This window comes from Saccopteryx bilineata, chromosome 11, assembly GCF_036850765.1.
Source record: "Saccopteryx bilineata isolate mSacBil1 chromosome 11, mSacBil1_pri_phased_curated, whole genome shotgun sequence".
NCBI classification, from domain to species: Eukaryota; Metazoa; Chordata; class Mammalia; order Chiroptera; family Emballonuridae; genus Saccopteryx; species Saccopteryx bilineata.
Genome location: NC_089500.1, coordinates 47,738,261 through 47,761,401, shown reverse-complemented (window position 1 = coordinate 47,761,401; position 23,141 = coordinate 47,738,261). Strand labels below are relative to the sequence as shown.

Below are 23,141 nucleotides of genomic sequence, written 5' to 3'. Positions count from 1 at the left end.
AACACAGTATCCATTTCTTTCAGGCAATTCTGTATCAAAATTCACTCTTTCTTCTTCAGACCTACTCACTTACTTGCTGTGAGGTATCGGGCAAGTTACTTTGTTTTTCTAGGCCTCAGTTTCATTTGTAAGAAGGCAAATGCCATTTCCATGGTGGTTGTGTAATTAAATAAGAGTTTAATTATTAAATAAGAGCAATTAATGAACACTCAATAAATGCTGGGTTTTATGATATTATTGAACTTAGGCACTACTTCCTTTCTATTAAAACTCTCTCTCAGACATATTGATGCACCAGTACAGTTCATTCCGCTGGCCCTGCCTTTGCCTTGTGCCATTGATTGAGTTATGGCCTCAGCACTTCTGTACTTACTTAGCTTGTAGCCTTAATCATGCTAATGTAGCCATTTTCCTGAGACTAGAGTATTTTAAACAAATTGCGTGCTTAATATTTAATTGATACACTTCTACAATTTGTAATTCCATTACTATCCTTTTTTGTACTTTCATCTTAAAAATAATTTTATCTTCTGTGAGACCTATATATCTTCATCCCATATTTATGATAATTAGTTTTATGTCAGAGTATGTTTTTATTGTTATCAAATCAGTCTGAACTCTGCCTCCTAAACCAAACTGTTTTCTCCTCTGTTGGTAGATAAATCATTCATCGTGTGAAAATGTCTTAGCTATTATTTCTCTTGCTATTGGGGGAGTAACTGAAGGTAAGTATGAGGATTTTTTTAAGTAATCTTGGACATGATATGCTTTATTTAAAACATATTTTCCCTGTACCTCTCCACCTGATTTTGTTCATTTTTCAAGTTATGCCTAAAACCTTTGCCAAGAAACTGGTCCAGTGAAATTAACTCACCTTTATTTCTCATCTCTAGTATGTAGGCACATTTTAGCACTTTCCTTGTTCTCCAGTTGTTTCATTTAGTCAGTAAATATTTATTGAGCATCCACTGAGTGCCTGGTACTGAGCTAGGACTTGGAGTTTCATAGGTGAATAAAACATTTTCTGCATCTAAGGAGCCTAGTGGCTAATGGAGGAAACAGGCATGTAAATGTCTTACTGTGGTGTAATTACTAAGGTTGAGGTGGGAATGAAATATGTTGAAGTACTTTAAACTTCAGTGTCTAAATGAATCAGGAAGTCTTAGAAAGGAAGCTGTAACATGAGACTTATGATGAGAGGGATGATGAATTTGTCAGGTAGAAACTGATGGAATAGCTACCTGGAAAGGCCAGATTTGGCATGGCTATAGATCTATGGAGCAGAGGATAAGAGAATGAGGAAAAAGATGAGAGAAGACACAGGAAGAATTGGTTAGAGTCGTTTGTAAAGGGCTTTGTATACCATGCTAAAGAGGAGCTATGGAAGAAGAGTTAGATTGGGAGAGACTGCTTGCAGGAAAAAAGTAGGTAGGAGACTTTTAAAATGGGACAGTGGCAGGGAGGATAGTTTCAAAAGGTTTTTAAAAAAACAGTAAGTCCACAGGCCTAACACATAGTAAGAGTTCACTAAATATTTGCAGAAAGAAGCAATGAAAAAATAGCTTATTAGCGCTCTTTTTTAACTGATTTGGTTAAAATTCTTATTTGAGTAATTTGGATAATTTATGTGAAAAGGGCCTTTTAATCAGTAAAGCATTATTCACATATTTATTATTTTGATATTTATTCCTGCCAACACTGGAATGTGCAGGTAAAAGTAGTGTTGTGGTGTAGCAGCAAGCTATTTTGTGAACTCAGCATAATTCATAAATTCTGACTTTACATATTAAGCTTTTATATAAAATGCTTATTCATTCATATATTCATTCATTCAGCATACTTAAATAAATTCTACAATGGAGTGCTTCTTTCCCAGTTCCTGTCAGTTTGCAGCATCTGCTTAGTTCATTGATTACATTGATACATTATTTTTGTAGACTAGTAATGTTTATACCACTTGAAGTTGTGCAAGTCTGTATTTAGAACTTTTACTTTGAGAAAGGTGAGGACTTATGATTTTAGTAAACTGTAAATAAATGCTTATATGCTTCTGTGAGAAATATCTTTATCCCATATTTGGTGATAATTTAACGTGGGGGTATCTTGATGGGGAAAATTCCTCCTTGAAAGGGAATATAGTACTGTTTATGTATGTGACATGTTTTCAGAATTTAACTATTTTGTTAAATTCAAGTCAGCAGATATTTATTAAGTTTCTGTTTAGTGTTAGACACTTTTTTTTTCTTGAAGTTAGAAGCAGGGAGGTAGTCAGACAGACTCCCACATGCACCCAACCGGTATCCACTTGGCATGCCCACCAGGGGGTGATGCTCCTTTGCGGCTAGAACCATTCCAGTGCCTGAGGTGGAGGCCATGGAGCCATCCTCAGCGCCCAGGCCAACTTTGCTCCAATGGAGCCTTGGCTGCAGGAGGGGAAGAGAGAGATAGAGAGGAAGGAGAGGGGGAGGGTGGAGAAGCAGATGGATGCTTCTCCTGTGTGCCCTGATCGGGAATCGAACCTGGGACTTCCACATGCCAGGTGGACGCTCTACCACTGAACCAACCAGCCAGGGCCTAGTGTTAGACACTTTTGCCTACTCTTAGAAAGCTCATGGTACATATAAAGATAAACAGGATATAATAAATGCTGTAATTTATGTACAGTGTCCTTCAAAAACATAGATGAGGAGACTGTTCAAAGGTATAAGGGATTCTTTTTTTTTTTTTAGATACACTGTGTACTCCACTTTGCAAGATTAGGTAGGGAATTTACCATGTGATAAAGAGGTGGAGGATTAATTAGGCAGAAAAAGCATTGTAAACAAAATCATGGAAGTATGAACATAGCAGGATGTTTGGGAACTAGAAATGGATGTGTGTGGCCAAGGTTATGGTGAAGCAAAGAGGGTCATATAGAGGCTAGGACGCAGGCTGTGAAAGTCCCGGGGAATCATGCTATATGCTCCATTTCATCAGAATAACCAGTGATTTCTATGTTTAAAGAATTTTACTGAATCAGAATCTTTGGCAGAGGAATCTTAAGTAATTTTAAGTTCTGCAGTTATCAAATGTGAGTTAACATATTATGCCGAACTTCACTGCAACTAAGGGTAGGGGATATGCCTTTCAGATATCTTGGATGTACAGGGCATATGAATCTAAGTGTTCACAGAATCTAAGTGTTAAGGTTAGTGTTTTAGAGATTATCTAGTCCAGTCTCATCTGTGGCTTATCCTGCCTCCCCTCTGTAACACCACTGGCAGGTAATCAATCATTCAGCCTCTACACTCATTAATGGAGCCCACTACTTGATTTCTGTTAGTTTTGATTATCAGATTTCCCTAGTATTGAGTTGAAATCTGCTGCTTTATGCCACATACTTCTTCTAAGCAATACCCCTCACATGACATTCCAGATGTCTTCTTACCAATGCAGAACAGAGCTGGAAATATTACTTCTTTTTTCTGAATATACAAGGTGAATGCAATGATTTGGGCTTACAGTCCCCCCTAGAATTTTTTTTAACTTCCCATGCTTAAATGGCTACTTTTCTTAAACACTTAACAAGTGTTAGTAATTATTACCTTAAAATAGAAGGAAAAATGAGAAGGGAGACTAAATGCCTTTTTCTTAAAAATTTTTTAATTTGTGTTACTTTAATAATGTTAAATTAATTTTTTTGAGAGAGAGAGAAGCATCAACTCGTTTCACTTGGTTGTGCAGGCATTGATTGCATCTCATATGTGCCCTGACTTGGGCTTGAATCAGCGACCTCAGGGTGAAGCCGATGTCCTCAGGGTCAAGCTGGCACCCTCAGGATGGAGCCAGCAACCCCAGGATCAACTGGTGACCTCAGTCCCTGTGACAATACTCTATCCACTGGTCCACCTGCCAGGGCATAATAATGTTGAATTTAGAAATAACTTTTTACTTTACTCTTTTGTCCCCTAAAACAATACTGTTATTTTAAATGTTTAATAATAATTGAAATCAATATCAAACCTTGTTATCTTTTAAGATAATCTTTTCAAATCCCAAAGACAATTTAGCAACATTACAGAAGAGTTGAAAATGAGAAAAAAGAAAAATAGTCATAATTTTTCTAAATTAAAAACTACCATTTATTTTGATACATGGTTTTAGTTTCTGTAGCCTTTTTAAAAATTTTTATTATCATAACCGTAATATACCTACAGTTTTGAATCCTGCCTTTTTTACTTAACATTATGTAATAAGCATTTTCTAAGTTATAGTCAATATAACCATTTTAAATTATCTGCATTATATTCTTTTGAATAGCTTAGTGGTGAAGAAAACAGATTGTGGAGCCAGACTGCCTGGGTTTGTATCCTAGCTCTACCACTTACTGGCGCTATGATCGTGAGCAAGTTATTTGACTTCTTTATGTCTCAGTTTTCCCATTCTGTGAACTGGAGACAGTATTATCTATCTCCTAGGGTTAAATGAGTATAAGTAAAGCAGTTAGGGTGCCTGACATATATAAATGCTCTAGAAGTGTTATCGAGAATAATCATCATCATTACTAAGAGCGCATACCAAGACTTCAGTATGTCCCGTTTGGAGACCTAGGTTCCTTCCTTTCTTGTCTTTTAAAGCCTTGTTAGGACTGACAAAATATAGCTTTCAGATATTCTGAAGAGTGATTTAGAATGGGCTACTTTACTTGACAGTATTTTAAACTTTTAAATCAACTTGTGCTCCACTTAAGGTATTTGTACTGCATCTACACCTTTCGTGCTGTTGGGAGATGTTCTGGATTGTCTTCCTTTGGATCAGTGTGACACAATATTCACTTTTGTGGAAAAAAATGTTGCTACTTGGAAATCAGTAAGTACCCTAGATTCTTTTTCTACTAACATTATCTTTCTATGAATCCAGAATTAGTAGGGTAGATTTTTTTGCTTCTAGTTCTAATATTGCTGGTTGCCAACAAGATTATCCCTATGAAAGAATGACATATTCTGCTCTCTTGGGGAAGCAAGTAAGAGTTATGTATGGAGAAGAAGTTGAAGTATAAAATTTCACATATGTATAACAGTTAACTTGAAAGTATACACTTGCACATGTTTAAAACAGTTTCTTAGTATCATGTTTTGTTAACTCATGTATCTGAAAATATTTTTATTCCTTTGAAAACATTTTATGCCTGAAAAAGTGAAACTGGCATAGTAACATCTCAGTGCCTGTTAGTATTTAATATTTTACTTCTGTGACTTATTGAAGGATGTGCAACAACTCTGAACTAGAGTAATAATTGCTGTCTTCATTTCAGAATACATTCTATTCTGCTGGGAAAAATTATTTACTGCGTATGTGCAATGGTAAGTAATTTAATGGTAAATGATTATTTTTAAAATGTAAATGTGGCCAGAAAAACAGGTGGTTCATTTAACCACAATTTAAATAGATCAGCACTTTCATTTTTAAATAAGTCTGGTTTATTAAAACTGGTCATTGACTATAAATTAAACTGTTCCTGTTTTATATGGAAACGATGAAAACCAAGAAAAAATTGGTAGTTTATCTTGCCCATACTAAACTTGTTTGATTTCTAATTTCCTAGTGGTTTTTTGTGACAATAGTTTCTACCCCCATCTTGAGAACTACTACTTTAGGAAAATACTCTTAACAAAGTGGTTAAAAAAACTTGGGGATGAATGTAAAAGAATTATCTTTTCTCAATAACCTTCATTTCCATATATTGTCAGATCTGTTAAGAAGATTATCAAAATCCCAGAATACAGTCTTCTGTGGGCGAATTCAACTCTTTTTGGCCAGGCTTTTCCCTTTATCTGAGAAATCAGGTAAGCTTTTCTGCATTAAACAAATGCTTTGCAGGAAAACCTTTTCCAGTTTTTAATGGATTAGAATCTGTCATGATGACAATAAGGAAATGGTCCTAAAAAGTTAAAAGATAGCATAGAAAATTGTCACTTTGTTTTGTTTTTTTTTAGTTTTTTTTTTAATGTTTATTTTATTGGTTTTTGAGAGAAAGGAACCGGTAAAGACAGAGAGGGACAGGAACATCAAACTGTTCCTGAATGTGTCCTGACTGCCCAAACCGGGCACCCTGCAATGAGCTATCTCCCCAGGGCGTCACTTTATTTTCATTTACTTCTAAACAACTATATTGGTCCTAGTGTATAATATAGGTAATCCTTACATCAAGTCACTGATTCTTTAAATTCAAAGCTTAATAATTGCATTTGAATCACTGAAATAGCATCAGTATGAACCATCATGGTTTTTTTTTTGTTTGTTTTTTGGGGGGGGGGGGTTTGTATTTTTCTGGAAACGGGGATAGACAGTCAGACAGACTCCTGCATGCGCCCGACCGGGATCCACCCGGCACGCCCACCAGGGGGGCGATGCTCTGCCCCTCCGGGGCATCGCTCTGTCGCGACCAGAGCCACTCTAGCGCCTGGGGCAGAGGCCAAGGAGCCATCCCCAGCGCCCGGGCCATCTTTGCTCCAATGGAGCCTCGCTGCGGGAGGGGAAGAGAGAGACAGAGAGGAAGGAGAGGGGGAGGGGTGGAGAAGCAGATGGGCGCTTCTCCTGTGTGCCCTGGCCAGGAATTGAACCCAGGACTTCTGGACGCCAGGCCGATGCTCTACCACTGAGCCAACCGGCCAGGACTTGAACCATCATGTTTTTACTTCATTTCATAATGTATACCTATTTTTCTCTTCCATTTTCTCCCTAAATCACTGTTTAGTCACATGTACCTCCCTTAATTTCTTTTACCATTTTTTTACTGCGAAATATAACACTCATAGAAAAATGTTAAAGTAAATATATAGAATAATTATGAAGCCAATCTGACTCTTTTCAAGATAATCTAGATTTTGTTTCTCTATTTGCTCTTGAGATTTTTTCCCCCAATTTTACTACAGTGTATGTAAGAATGATTTTATTTATCATGCTTCAGATTTGTGGGTATCTTAAATCTATGGATTAGTATCCTTAATCAAGTTTGTAAAAAGTTTTGCCATGATTTCTTGAAATACATTATATGCCTCATTTTCTTTTTCCCCTCTGGAACTCCAGTAAATATCCTTGTATCTTCTATGTCCTCTCTTATACTTTCTATATTTTTCATCTCTTTGTCTATCACATCCTAAATAATTTCTCCAGAACTATTTTTTAGTTCACTACTTCTCTCTTCAGCTATGAATAATCTGCTGAATGAGTTAATTTTAGTTAATATATTTTTCATTTCTAGAAGTTCTTTTTAAAATCTGCTATGTCACTTTTTAGTTGTTTCTTGTCTGCTGATATTTTCAAATCTAATTCTTAGCCAGGTAAGCGTGGTTATTTTTATTTTCTGTGTCTGATAATTTTGGCACTTTTAAGTCTGTGCGTCTGCCTCTAGTGTCTGTTTCTATTGTTTCTCACTTGTGATCTCTTATCTCTTTATGTGTCTGGTTAGTGTTGGATGTCATATTTGAGAAGATATTTGAGGAAATAATTTTGAGGCTTAGGATAGATACCTTTCTCCACATACAGTTTTCATTACTTCTATACTAAAGCCACATTTAGAAGTGAGGGACTATAGCTAGTCCAGGATTGCCTTAATCCAGCTCATCTCAAGGACTGCAGTTCCTTAGACCATTGATAAGACTTGGTGGTGGACTGCAGTTTCTTTTATCCATACCTGATGATGTAGCCTGCAACTTCCCAGCCTTGGAGATGGTTGAGGTGGGGTTTATTAGGTTCCCCATTTTCCTTGGGTCCAGAGATTTATATTTTAGTTTCAGGAAGCTGCTAACTCAGTCTTGTAATTGATTCCTCCTATTTGGTGGATATCCTCAAGACAAGTGACTTTGAGGGCTAAATGATGCATTTCCTATCTTTCTTGCCTTCTGGATTTTTGCCAGATGTTCCGTACTATCTTTTCAGGTCTTTACTGTTGTTAAGAAAATCATTTTTCTATTTTATTGCCCAGAACAGTCTATAAACATGGTTTATGATCTGTAAATATTTATAGGATAAATGTAATTTTATCCAAATTTTTCATTGTCATGTGTGGGAGGGTTAATCTAAATTAAATAATTAGACTTCTATTACTGGAAACTTACCTTTTTTTATTGCATTTTTTGGGCCACTTTATTGAGATGTGACTTCACATACCATACAGTTCACCATTTAAAGTATACAGTTTATTTCTTAGTATATTCACAAGGTTGTGCAACACATTTTTATCGATTCTAATTTTAAAACATTTTCCTCCTACAAGGAACCTGTATTCATTAACTGTCAATCCCACTTACCTCATTCCTTACCCACTCCCCCAAACCTTAACCATTAATCTAATTCTTTGGTCTCTATAGATTTTCCTAGGTTGGACATTTGAAAAATGGAATAATACAATGTGTGGTCTTTTGTGACTGGCTTTTTTAACTTAGTATAATAATTTCAAAGTTCATCTGCCTTGTAGCATTTCTTTCATTCTAATCCGTTTCTTTTCATTCTATGGATGTACCACATTTTGTTTTTCCATTCATCAACTGGTAGACATTTGGGTTGTTTCTGGGTGGGCATATGTTTTTATTTCTCTTGGGAATATACCTAGAGTAGAATTGCTGGGTCGTATGGTAACTCTGCTTTATTTCTCCTGGATTTATTTCTAATAGAATCACTGGGTCATATGGTAACTCTTTAAATTCCTGAGGAACAACCAAACTGTTTTCCAAAGAAGCTGTACCATTTTAGAGTCCTGTCATCAGTGCATGTGGTGTCAGTTTCTCGACATCCTCACTAACACTGTTGCTGTCTTTTTTCTTTTGGTCATCCTAAGGAATATAAAGTGCTATCTCATTGTGGTTTTGATTTGTATTTCCCTAATGACTAAAGATTTTAAATATAAGTTCCATGTGCTTACTGGTTATTTGTATGTCTTCCTTAAAGAAAAGTCTGTTGAGATACTTTAGCCATTTTTAAAATTGGGTTATATGTCTTTTTATTAATTCATTATATGAGTTCTTATATTCTGGATAGTAGACCTGTATCAAATATACAGTTTGCAAATATTTTCTTTCATTCTGTGGATTGCCTTTTCATTTTCTCCAAAGTATCATTTGCTGCACAAATGTTATACATTTCAGTGGAGTTCAATATATCTTTATTTTTCTTTCTTTTTTTTTTGTGACAGAGACAGAAAGAGACATAGATAGGGACAGACAGACAGGAAGGGAAGGAGCATCAATTCTTCGTTGTGGCACCTTAGTTGCTCATTGATTGCTTTCTCATATGTGCCTTGACTAGGGGGCTACAGCAGACCGAATGACCCCTTGCTCAAGCCAGCGACCTTAGGCTCAAGCTGGTAAGCATTGCTCAAACCAGATGAGCCCACGCTCAAGCCGGCAACCTCGGGGTTTCGAACCTGGGTCCTCTGCCTCTGCATCCCAGTCCGATGCTCTATCCACTGCGCCACCACTTGGTCAGGCTATCTTTATTTTTCTTTTGTTATTTGTGTTCATGGTGTCATATCTAAGAAACCATTGACTAACTCAAGGTCATGAAGATTTACTCCTGTGTTTTCTTCTAACAGTTTTAGCTATTACATTTAGGTCTGAGATTGCTTTGAGTTAACTTTTATATATGGTGTGAGATATGGGTCCAATTTCATCCTGTTTTATGGAGTGGGGCAAAAGTGGGTTTACAGTTGTGAGAATACAATACATAGTTAATTTTGTATTATTATTTATTTATTGTTGTATTATTTTCCACACGAACAACTATAAATCTACATTTGCCCCAACCAGTATGTGGATACCCAGTTGTCCTGGCACCGTTTGTTTAAAAAACTATTCTTTCCCCACTGAATTGGCAGCTCATCTTTCTTATGCCTTCAGATCAATTGAAATTTAGGGGCTTGGCTCTAAAGTCTTCCTTCTGCCATCCTTTTGTCATTATTGTCACAATATGACTTTTGCTGTACTCAGTTTAAATTTTGCTTCCTCAGAGAAGATCTCTCTGAGCATTTAATCCAGTGGCTTACAACCTTTTTACACTTGGGGACCATTGAAAGTAGTATTATTTTGGGGGCTACTAAAGCAGAAATCACCTTGAGCATAAGCAAATTCAACTAAGATCATTAGGTTTATAATCTTCATACAACAGCAGGGTGAACCTTTTTGCGGACTGGCACAAAATTTGTGGCGGGCTGGTCTTCAGCCCCGCAGTTGAAAAAACACTGAGCTGATCTAAGCCTTCCACTTTAGTCACACATTCTCACAGTCTGATTACAGAGCTCCTCATCTGGCATTTTTGGTGTATTTGTGTTGTTCACCTTTGTATTTTCTGTGCCTACAAGATATTTAATCACTATTTAAATATGTACTGAACGAATTCCCTACCTCTTTGTGAATGTAGTATGCCCCCTCATAAATACCAATTGTATTTTTTGGAATTTTCAGAAGACATAAGAACAGAGTTTCAATTATCAGCCATTCTTTTGTCTTTCCTGGTTATCTGCAACCTCCATTTAACATTTTTTAAAAAATATTTTAGATCTCTTCTTTAATGTAGTGCATTTGCAAATTGACAAGACACAGAGAAACCACTTTTTTCTTTCTCTTGTTAAATATTTGAAAGACTAATAATATATTGCTAAAGGCAGCTTTAAACTATATACTGTTTAATAAATTATATTGTTAAAATTTTTTTTTTTTTTTAAAGTGAGAGGAGAGGAGATAATTAGTCTCCTGCATGTGCCCCAACTAGGATCCACCCAGCAATCCCCATCTGGAGCCAATGCTCAAATCAACCAAGTTATCCTCAGTGCCTGCGGCCAATGCTTGAACCAGTCAAGCCACTGGCTGCAAGAGGGGAAGAGAGAAGGGGAAGAGAAAGGGAAAGAGAAGCAGATGATCACTTCTCATGTGTGCCCTGACCAGGTATCAAACCTGGGACATCCACACGCCAGGCCAACACTATCCATTGAGCAAACTGGTCAGGGCCAAATTTATTTTTTAAATTATAAAAGTAACACAACCTTACTTCAGAAAATTGGAAAGTGAAGACCACTCTCCACTTCAGCTGCTAGTCATAAGCCCAGGTTTTTACCTGAGTTTCTGACCAGCTGCCTAAAAATCAGAGGTTCCCACACCCTCTTCCTCAGGTTCTGTTTATTTGCTAGAATGGCTCACAGAATTCAGGAAAACATGTTTGCTTACTAGATTACCAATTTATTACAGAAGATGTTAAAGAATATGAATCAACAGCCAGATGAAGAGGTACATAGGGCAAGATCTCCAGCAAAGAAGCTTCTGCCCTCGTGGAGCCCAGTTCCCAGCCTGGTGGGCATGGAAGCATTCTGGTTCCCCAGCTTGGAAGCTGTCTGAAAAAGAGGGCAGTGAGCTGTCCTTTCGGGCTTTCATGGAGGTTTCACTACGTAGTCATGACTGACTAAGTCATTGGCCATTGGTGATTGGTTCAACGTCAAGTCCTTCTTCCTTCCCCAGAAATCAGGGGTAGGACTGAAAGTTCAAATCTTCTAACCATCTGGTTGGCTTTACTGACAACCCCCACCTTTGTGTAGGATCCCAAAGTGACCCCTTTACTTATTTATTTATTTATTTTGTATTTTTCCGGAGCTGGAAACAGGGAGGCAGTCAGACAGACTCCCGCATGCGCCCGACCGGGATCCACCCGGCACGCCCACCAGGGGGCGATGCTCTGCCCATCCGGGGCATCGCTCTGGTGCAACAAGAGCCACTCTAGCTCCTGAGGCAGAGGCCATGAAGCCATCCCCAGTGCCCGGGCCAACTTTGCTCCAATGGAGCCTTGGCTGCGGGAGGGGAAGAGAGAGACAGAGAGGACGGAGAGGGGGAGGGGTGGAGAAGCAGATGGGCGCTTCTCCTGTGTGCCCTGGCTGGGAATCGAACCTGGAACTTCCACACACCAGGCTGACGCTCTACCACTGAGCCAACCGGCCAGGGCCCATGACCCCTTTATTATAACAAGAGACACCATTGTTGCTCTCATCACTTAGGAAATTTCAAGGGGTTTAGGAGCTATGAATCAGGAATGTGGATGAAGACCAAATATATCTGAGAATTATTGTGGTTATCTGAATGACACTGTATATATATATATTTTTCATTTTTATTTTTATTTTTTTCCGTTGATTTGAGAGAAGAAGAGAGAGAAAAAGCATCAACTCACTATTTTACTTAGTTGTTCCATTTAGTTGTGTACTCATTGATTGCTTCTTGTACATGTGCTGACATGGGGTCAAACCTGCTACCTCTGGCACCCCAAACAACGCTTTATCCACTGACCCACCTGGCCAAGGCCAATGTCTATATATTTTTAAATAACCCACAGCAAAAACCATGGGATTCTGAGTTTATCCATTACCAGTAGACCTGTTTATTTACAACCTCTTTCTCTGACAGTGAGAAACCTGGCTCTCATTAACTACAATGTTTCCCATAAATGTTGTTATACAATCTGATTAATACAATTTTCATCTCTTACTCAGCAAAATTTTAAATTGCTACATAGTATATACAGTTGTTCTTAAATATTAGTGAGTAATAATGTTCAACTATAGTGTATGTAGAATTCTACAAACTCTAAAGGCACCTTTAAGAAATGAATTTTAGTCCCTGGCTTGTTGGCTCAATGGTATAGTCAGCCTGACATGTGGATGTCCCAGGTTCAATTCCCAGTCAGGGCACCCAGGAGAAGCGACAGTCTGCTTCTCCATGCCTCCCCCTCCCCCTCTCTCTCTTTTCCCATAGCCATGGCTCAGTTAATGACAGTGCATCCACTTGGGTGCTGAGGATGGCTCCATGGAACCTCCACCTCTGGCGCTAAAAATAACTTGGTTGCAAGCATGGCCCCTGATGGGCTGGGCCCCTGCCCCAGATTGGGATTGCCAGGTGGATCCCAGTTGGGGTGCATGAGGGATTCTGTCTTGCAGTCTCCTCTCCTCTCACTTGGAAAAGAAGAAAAATAATTTTAGAAAGGATTTGAAAATTTAAGTATGGTGTCATTTCTAACTTGATCTTTTACTTAATTATGACTATTTTACATGTTTTAGTTATATGACTGCAAAATTCTTAAACAAGTTTAGATATTTGGTGGATTTTCTTTGAAATCTTTTTTTTTTAATAGGTCTTAACTTGCAGAGTCAGTTTAATCTGGAAAATGTCACTGTTTTCAATACCAATGAGCAGGAAAGCACGTTGGGTCAGAAGGTGAGGCTGATATGAAATCTAACAAAACATGTTTGTAAATTTGTTTTTGAGATAATTCATATGAATGGGTCTTCTAAGTCATCAGAAATTTTAAAATCTTGATTTCCAATTTATAGAAATAATGTGTATTCTCTGTCTAAAATGCTAACAAAATAGAAATAGTTGAAATATTGTAAAAAGTATAGCTACCCCATAATCCAAGGCCCCAAAGATAACCACCCTTAACATTCCCCGTCTGTCCTTACAAGACTTTTTGTATATATGTGGTTTATTCCAAAAATAAAGCCATACAATACATACTCTTCTGAAATTCAGTTTTCTTTTAGCAGTAAAAACCAGATGCAGTTTTGTATCATTATGTTTAGATGTGTCTCAGTGTTCATGGCTCATGATAGATCTTTTAATATATTACAGTCCCCTGTCATTGGGCATTTGGATAATGTCTAATAGTGGAAAATTGCCTGACCTGTGGTGGCACAGTGGATAAAGCGTCGACCTGGAAATGCTGAGGTCGCCGGTTCAAAACCCTGGGCTTGCCTGGTCAAGGCACATATGGGAGTTGATGCTTCCAGCTCCTCCCCCTTCTCTCTCTCTCTCTCCTCTCTCACCCTCTTTCTCTCCTCTTTAAAAATGAATAAATAAATAAATGAAAAAGATTAAAAAAATAAAAAAGGAAAAAATAGTTAAAAAAACAAAAAAAGAAAGTTCTTAAAAATAATAATAGTGAAAAATTATTAGCAGTATTATAATGAATATTATTATATATATCATTGCTATATTATGCAGGTGTCTCCATAGGATAAATTCTGATAAGTGAAATTGTTATGCCAAAATATATGCATATATCAGATTTTGATGGCTGCTGGCCAGTTACTTCTCAAAAAGGTTATCCCCATTTGTATTACTGCCAGTGGTGCATGGAGAATGCCTGACCATTTCCACACAACCTCGCAGCAACCCTGGGAATTACCAGCTTTGAAAATTTTTTGCTTAGTTGATATGTACTTGAAAAGTAAGTCATCTTTGCTTTAACTTTCCTTGGTTATTAATGAAGTTGAGGAATTAACTATATGTTTATTGGAATATATTTTTCTTCTGTGCTGATTTAAAGCAGTGAGGAAGGGAATTAATTGCCTGTTTGTGCCATTTGCCCAATCTATTGTTAAAATGTCTTTTTCTTACTGATATAGAAACTCATTATATAGAATATTTTATATAAAATATTAACTCATTGCCTGCCATATGCTGATACTCTTTTTCTCAGTTTATACTTCTTGTACCTTCATGGTAGCTCTGCTGTATAGAACCTTTACATTTGGATACAACATGAACAGTTGTTGATCTCCAGTTCTGTTGTTTCTGGTCATGCTTACTCCACAAGATTATATCAGCCCATTTGTTTTCTTCTGGTGCATTTATGGTTTTGTTTTTTTCTTTAACTCTTTAATCCAGCAGAAATACTGGAGTTTGCAGTAAACTGAGTTATAAAATTATTTTTTTCAAATAATGAGCCATTTATCTCAGAACAATTTATTAAATAATTCATTATTTGCCACTGAAATTTTAAATATTATGATATATCCAGAAGACAGTCCAAAGTTGGGAACTTCCTGGACATTCAACACCTACTCTCCATTTAGGTTCCAGTTATAAAGTTTTAAAAAATTATTAATTAGATAAAACTAATATTTCACTGTAGATTAATCAGACTACTTTATGTAATTTATTCCTTACAGGGGTCTCAAACTCGCGGCCCACCGAACAATGTACTGATTTTTTTTTTGTTTTCAACTGCAGTGAGAAAAGTGTTGTGTAACAGTTGCCTTTTGTAGACCTAGTGCGGCCCGCCGAATGGCTGTGATCTTGCTCTGCGGCCCACATGCTGAGTTGAGTTTGAGACCCCTGCCTTAGAGCATAAAATTATCAATTTGGAAATGATGGCTTTGTTTAAGATTTTCCAAACTACTGTCCTTTATGTATCTTTTACCACCTTCTTGTACTTCCCTGTTAACTTATTTTGAATTTTTCAATATAGAGTTGAACACCTCCATATCCAACATGCTTCCAGATAATGTGTTCTGTGTGGGGGTCAGGGAGGATTTCTGTGGTCAAATTGAAGTTGAGGTTTAAAACTACTTAAAGTTGTTTTACTTATGGTAGTTCTTAGAATCTTTAATATACTGATTTCCTCATTTCTATAAAAGGTCATTGTGTGTATTTCCAAAATATATTTGCTGTAGATCCTTTATTCCCAGAGAGAATCTACTGACTATGGAGAAATACTGGTTTAAAACTTTTTACATTGTCTTCATAACTGTCCTACGTCATTGTCATCCTGGTCTTGAGTTCTCCAATCCCTGTCACATAGAATTCCCATTGCCTTATAGACTACCCCAAGGCCGAGGTAGTTACTATGACTAGACTTCTCTACGAATGATTGTGTGGCAGTGTGAATGACATTCTTCCAGCTCTTACCTTCTGCCTGACAGCTGCTTCATGATAGCCTGTACATTTTTTTTTAATTTAGCACACTGAAGATAGAGAAGAAGGGATGGACGTAGAAGAAGGTGAAATGGGAGATGATGAAGCTCCAACAACTTGGTGAGTTTTTAGACATTCAGATTTTTTTTTTAAGGTTTTATTTATTGATTTTAAAGAGAGGAGAGGGAGAGAAAGGGGAGAGAGGAGGAGCAGGAAGCATCAACTCATAGTGGTTGCTTCTCATATGTGCCATGACTGGGCAAGCCTGGGGTTTCCAACCAGCAACCTCAGCATTCCGTGTTGACACTATCCACTGTGCCACCATAGGTAGGCAAGAAGTTCAGATTTCTTGATTTACTAAGATAATACCTTAATGACTTACTGAGTTCTAGAGTAAGAATGGAGACAAAGAGCCAGGAATCAGGCTAATAGATTATTTTTATTTTTAACTTTCATGTGTATTACTTAAAATTACAAATTGTAAATTACTGAGTGTTGTATCAGTTGGTTTCTAAATTGTGTGCAGTTCATTATTTGCACAGCCTACTTTATACATGCTCACAACATGTAAAAGACCACGCACACGCAGCCTAGCTACTCCTCCCCTGTCCCTTCATTTAGCTTAGTAGACTCCATGCTTGTGGGGACTGAGCTAATGAAGCAGGAGGGATAAGAAACTTCCTGTCTTCTTCTTCCTAGCCTCTCCTATCAGTTTCTTATCTCATCTTCTGTAACCCTGTACTTTCCCTCCAAATGATCTCTTTCTAATGCTGGTTAGAAGTAATGAGGAAAAGTAAAGGTATGAAGGAACATTTTCACTAGCATTCTTCTAGGTGTCTGAGATGGCAGAAGTTTCCATTGAAAGAATTTCCAGATCAAGAAGAGGTTCTTGTACCTACACAAGGAGACTTACTCCTTTCATCCCAAATTTCAAATCCAAACACATATCCCCAAAGAGACATTGAAAGTAGTATAGCTGCAGGCATAATGCTATTATTCATAGTCCTTGAACAAACTGCTTAACTTCCCTGCAACGCAGTTTCCGAGTCTAAATGTAGTGATGCCACCTACCTGCTTCAGTTATTGAGAGGAATAAGTGAGACGCTATTCAGAAGTGATCTATTAAAGCACTTGGTAGTCATCCTATTATGTCTGTAGTTCTTGATGTTACAGAGTGATATATTTGATCTTTTAACAGTATCAATTTAGTGTCTAGTAGTTACCCATAGTTTTTGTTTTGGGGGGGGCATTTAAAGACTTACTTGTTTGTGTGCATTATGGATAGAGTAGGCTTTTATGGTCTGGCCTGGGTAACATAAGGGCACTGGGCCAAGGTATTAGGCTTCAAGATAACAGGTCACCTGAGACAAACAGAGCTCCAAAGACAAACTCTTGACCATTGCAGTTTTTTCTGGTTAGACTCTGCCTAAGCGTGTGTAGACAGTTCCGCTCCATTGGTCAGGTTCATAAACCAGTCCCAGCTGCAGGAAAATCACTCAGTACTCAGTTGCCTCTCAGTCTGTCACAATCACTATTTTTTTAATGGAGGAAAAAATTGTATGGGGAATTACTTTGTGATCAACTGTTTCACCAGACTTTCTTAGGCAATACAAATGATAAAGAACATATTACTTATCTACAATATAAAGTTTATTTCAGATTTGGCTGAAATACACCAATAAAAGTTTTTGTATTGAAAACAACTTTATTGCCTGACATATGATGGAGCAGTGGATGAAGCATAGACCTGGAATGCTGAGGTTGCAGGTTCGAAACCCCAGGCTTGCCCAGTCAGGGCATATATGAGAAGCAATCACTTCGAGTTGATGCTTCCCGCTTTCCCCCTCCTCCCATTTCTATCTCTCTTTCAAAAAAATCAATAAATAAGACCTTAAAAATATATAAATAAAAACAATTTTATTGTATAAAATTATCAGCTTAACATTTAAAAAGTACAGTAGTCCCCCCTTATCTGTGGGGAATATGTTCTAAGACTCCCAGTGGATGCCTAAAACTTGCTAGTACCAACTCAATATATCCTCTGTTTTTTTCTATACCTGTGATAAAACTTAATTTATAGATTAGGCAATAAGAGAGTAACAATAACTAATAATAAAATAGAACAATTATAACTATTGTAATAGAGGTACAGTGTGTTAATGTGGTCTCTTTCTCTCAAAATATCTTATTGTACTCTGCTCACCCTTCTTGTGATGGTGTGAGATGATAAAATGCCTACATGATGAGATGAAGTGACTTGAATGACATAAGCATTGTGACATAGCATTAGGCTACTGATGACCTTCTGAAGATAAGGGTTACTTGAACATAAGCACTTTGATTCTATAACAGTTGATATAATAATAAAAATAGTCACTAAGTGACTAATGAGAAGGCAGCATAAAAACAGCACAGATGCACTTGGCAAGGGATGTTCACGTCCTGGGCAGGGCAGAGCGTGATGGTGTGAGATTTCATCACATTGCTCAGAACAGCTCCCATTTAAAGCTTATGGATTGTTTACTTCTGGAATTTTCCAGTTAATATTTTGGATCATGGTTGATTGCAGGTAACTGAAACCATGAATGCATAAATAAGTGGAACAACAAGGCAACGTCTCTTTCTCTCCCTTCAACTCTCTAAAATCATAAAAATAAAAAATTTTAAAATAAAAAAGAAAGTAATACTCAATACATCCATCCCAAAAATGAAAAGTGGGATGTTAACTTCCTTTTATTGGCCAGAATAGAGATAGTAAGACTATTAAGATCATGGTCCTATGTGGATCACTAACGCTACTTTCCTGTTTCCCATGTAAAATTGCAGTTGTAATTACTTAGAATATTTGTATGGGCATGAAGCTTAGCGAAAATGCTAACTGCATTCCATAGATTCAACTTATTAAGGTTCATTTAGAAAGAATGAAGTAAGGTAGTATGCAGTTGTGATAATAGTCAAAATTAATTTTATAGAGGCAGTGTTAAAAATTTTTGTGGATATTTGAGGATATGAAATATTTAATTACCTCAAGCATTTTTGACATGGATAATAATAAAAGACTTCTTTGTCTGTTTTGAATAATGTAGAGGGTTTTGTTAAAAACAATTTCATAGCCCTGGCCGGTTGGCTCAGTGGTAGAGTATCAGCCTGGCATGCAGGAGTCCCAGGTTCGATTCCCGGCCAGGGCACACAGGAGAAGCGCCCATCTGCTTCTCCACCCCTTCCCCTCTCCTTCTTCTCTGTCTCTCTCTTCCCCTCCCGCAGCCAAGGCTCCATTGGAGCAAAGTTGGCCCGAGCGCTGAGGATGGCTCCAAGGCCTCTGCCTCAGGCGCTAGAATGGCTCTGGTTGCAATAGAGCAATGCCCCAGATGGGCAGAGCATCGCCCCCTGGTGGGCATGCTGGGTGGATCCCGGTCGGGTGCATGCGGGAGTCTGTCTGACTGCCTCCGTTTCCAACTTCAGAAAAATACAAAAAAAAACAAACCAATTTCATGACCTGGCTGGCTGGCTTAGCAGTAGAGAGCCTGGTGAGTGGAAGTCCCGGGTTTGATTCCTAGTCAGGACACACAGGAGAAGCGGCCATCTGCTTCTCTACCCTCTCTCTCTCTCTCTCTCTCTCTCTCTCTCTCTCTCTCTTTCTCTCCTGCAGCCATGGCTCAAATAGTTCAAGCAAGTTGGCCCTCGGTGCTGAGGATGGCTCCGTGGCCTGCCTCAGGTGCTAAAATAGCTTGGTTGTTGAGCAACGAACAGCAGCCCCAGATAGGCGGAGCATTGCCCAGTAGGGGGTTTGCCAGGTGGATGCCCGTCGGGCCGCATCTGGGAGCCTTTCTGCTTCCCCTCCTCTCACTAAAATAAGGAAATAAACAATCTCATGGATTTAAACAGTCTGAAATGTTTGTTTTAATATTACAAATTAAACCATTTTATAGTATAACAATTGCTTATATATTTAAAATTTATAAGAATCTGTATTGACACTAGATTTGTAACATAGCCAAATTAGAAGTTGAATTAGTAATGCCTTAAGAAAGACACTAAAGAAGGGGCTTAACTTTATAACACTAAATTGTTATGTATCTAATACGTTTGTGTCATATTAGGACTTATTAACTTAATGTATTGGTAAGGATATAATGCCTTTAGCTTTTAAAATAGATTCAAATTAATATTAGCCTAAACAATTTAGAGTTGATTTCTTTCTCATGTAAAAATCTAGAGACAGGCCTGACCTGTGGTGGCGCAGTGGATAAAAGTGTCGACCTGAAATACTGAGGTCGCCGGTTCAAAACCCTGGGCTTGCCCGGTCAAGGCACATATGGGAGTTGAAGCTTCCTGCTCCTCCCCCCCCCCCTCTCTCTCTCTCTCTCTCTCCCCTCTAAAATGAATAAATAAATAAATAAAAATAATTAAAAATCTAGAGACAGGCAGTCTAGGGACCCATGTTCTTCTAACTTTTGTGTACCATCCCGGTTTGCTTTTTCTTATAATCCAGGAAAGCTCATCTTACCATCTGCATTCTAGCCAACAGAAATGGAAAAAAGAAAATGGTATAATGTGGCCCAAATACCGTACTTCCCCATGTGTAAGACACCCCACCCAAAAAATTTGGGGTCTAAAACCTGGGTGTGTCATATACAGTGGTTGTAGATTTTTTTACTTGCATTTCCCACTTTTTCACATTAGTTGTCTTTGCGCTCATTGTCTCGCACTTGTTACTGGTATATTACAGTAGGTTATGTTTTTGCCACACTCTGCCCAGAAATGGCTCAGAAAAGATTTCAGTACAGTGCTGAGTTCAAGTTAGAAGTGATCCAGTTTGCAAAAGTGAATGGAAATAGTACTGCTGAACATAAGTTTGGTCCTCTTCCAACTGAGAAATCAATCCCAGACTAGCTACAGGAAACAGAAACCCTACTGAAAACGCCACAGCAGAAGGCCAGGAGAGACAAGTCAGCAAAATGGCCTGATGTAGAGAGGGAATTGAAGATACAGATTGAAGAGCAAAGGGCAATTGGAATTCCTGTGTCCACAAAGATGGTTCAGCATGAGACAAGAAGAATTGCTGATGAAAAAGAAGTTACTAATTTCAAAGGACACAATGGTGCTTCAGGTTCATGAAATGAAATAGACTAAGCATGCGTTACATGCACTAGACTTGCCCGAAAGATGCCTGAAAGGTATAAGCAGAAGATCCTTGAATTTCATCATTTTGTCATTCAATGTTGGAAGACACATCAGTTTGAGTTGGGACAGATTGCAAATAGGGATGAAGTCCCCCTTCAATTTGATGTCCCAAGTAACAGAACTGTTGATAAAAACAGGGTGAAAACTGTAACTGTGAAGACAAATGGCCATGAAAAGAGCCATTATACAGTTGTTCTAGCTTGTTGTGCTGACAGAACCAAGCTGCCTCCTATGCTGATTTTCAAGTGCAAAACAATGCCAAAAGAGGACACTCCTCAAGGAGTGATTGTCCACGTTCATGACAAGGATTGGATGGATCAGGATGGGATGAAGATCTGGTTTGAGAAAGTTTGGAGTAGGAGACCAGGTGGGCTCTTATGCAAACCTGCCCTATTGGTGCTTGATCAGTTCAGAGCACACACAACAAAAAACACAAAGAAGATTGCTGCAGAGCAAGAAACAAAAACTTGCTGTCATACCTGGAGGCTTGACATCTCAGCTCCAACCACTTGATGTCAGAATTAACAAACCCTTCAAAACTGCCATGAGAGACAAATGGGACCAATGGATGAAGTCTTCTGGGGACAATTTGACACCAGCAGGAAGAGTGAAGAAACCAACTATAGAAGTTTGTACCTGGGTGAAAAGATCCTGGGATAATACCAAAATTGAGATCGCTGTCAAGTCATTTAATAAGTGTGGCATTTCAAATGTGATAGATGGAGCTGAGGATGAGGGAATATAGAGACAGTGATTGGTCGTCAGACACAGATGAGAACAAGCTAATGGATGGGAGTTTTGACAGTGATGAGTTGTATGAATTTATGATGAATAAAACTTGAGTTCAGTAACTTTATGTAATACCTTTTTTTCTAATTTTGTGCCCCAACGATAAAGTGCGTCTTATACATGGGAGCATCTTATATATCGGCAAATACCGTAAGTCACATATGACTTACACTCTCAACTGATTGGCCAAAATTTAATTACATAGCTATACTTAGCTGCAAAAGAGGTTGGGAAAAATAGTCTTTATTTTTATTTTTTCGAACATCATTGAATTTATTGTTTCAAACAGCAGCTTTATACAAATCTATTTTTAAAAATCTATAAAAGGATGAATACAGTTACATTTCTAGGAATATTGAAATTAGTATCTGAAAATTCTGCTATTATGAAACAGTTCTAAATGTTGTATAAAATATAACAAACATCCCAGATACATAGCTGTACTCAGAAAATTATAAGGGAAATGACAGGGACAAAAATTACAGAGAAAGTTGAAAATCAGAAGTGTGTGGACCAAAATGACTTGGATTTTTGCCAGTTCTTGTTAAAGCCTTGGCTTGTAAAGGATGTACAGTAAGAACTAGATACAGTGTCTTGGGTCCTTCAGGGATACATAGTCTTTAATTCTGAATAATCTTGAATCCAGCCAAAATTTAGGGGTTCTCTCATACATAAAAATGGTCCATTTATTAATTTCCCCTGAAATCATTTATAAAGTTTTATATTATGAATGGGTACTATTCTGGGGAAAGAAATTATAGCTTCATCAACTTCTTAAAATGGTTTGTAACCCGAGAAAAGTTAAGAGCACTTAGGTATTTCTAAAAGATTTAAATTATTTAAATATATCATTTATTTTATTAGCTCCATTCCAATTGATTACAACCTGTATCGAAAATTCTGGTCACTTCAGGATTACTTCAGGAATCCTGTGCAATGCTATGAGAAGGTTTCATGGAAAACTTTTCTCAAGGTGAGTTGCCAATTCCAAACTACCCAATATTTTACAGCTAATGGCAGAGCCAAACCTTGACTCTCGTCTAGAATACTTTTTACTATATAATTCTACCTCTTATGTTTTTATTATACCATTTCATAATATACAAAACCTAAATTGTATATGCTTAACTGATTGTAAATTACTTGAGAATTTGAGTTAGTAATTACAGCTTTTTAACATAGTATTATCAACATAAATTGATTATTTTTTTCAGAATACATTCTGTCTTTACATTGCACAAAATTATTTCAGCTTTTCTGTTAGAACAGGTGTCTGCAAATTATGGCCTTGGACTAGGTCCATACTATTGCCTGTTTTGTAAACAAACTTGTATTGGCACAGGACCACACCCATTTGTTTACATGTTAACTGTAGCTGTTTTTGTGCTGTGATAGCAGAGATTACTTGCAGCTAAGACCATAAGAGCCATATAGCCTAAAATACTCTCTGACCCTTTA

At 37.6% G+C, this 23,141-nt stretch overlaps 1 protein-coding gene across 1 annotated transcript in view; it reads left to right on the top strand.

Annotated features, from left to right (window-relative positions):
• Positions 1 to 23,141, top strand: part of THOC1 (THO complex subunit 1) — a 42,453-nt gene that overhangs the window by 3,131 nt on the left and 16,181 nt on the right. Inside the window, exons 4-10 of the mRNA XM_066247595.1 lie at positions 659 to 725; positions 4,730 to 4,848; positions 5,294 to 5,342; positions 5,730 to 5,825; positions 13,147 to 13,229; positions 15,757 to 15,830; positions 22,548 to 22,656. Coding sequence (XP_066103692.1) covers positions 659 to 725; positions 4,730 to 4,848; positions 5,294 to 5,342; positions 5,730 to 5,825; positions 13,147 to 13,229; positions 15,757 to 15,830; positions 22,548 to 22,656 — 597 coding nt within the window. The remainder of the gene's footprint in view (positions 1 to 658; positions 726 to 4,729; positions 4,849 to 5,293; positions 5,343 to 5,729; positions 5,826 to 13,146; positions 13,230 to 15,756; positions 15,831 to 22,547; positions 22,657 to 23,141) is intronic.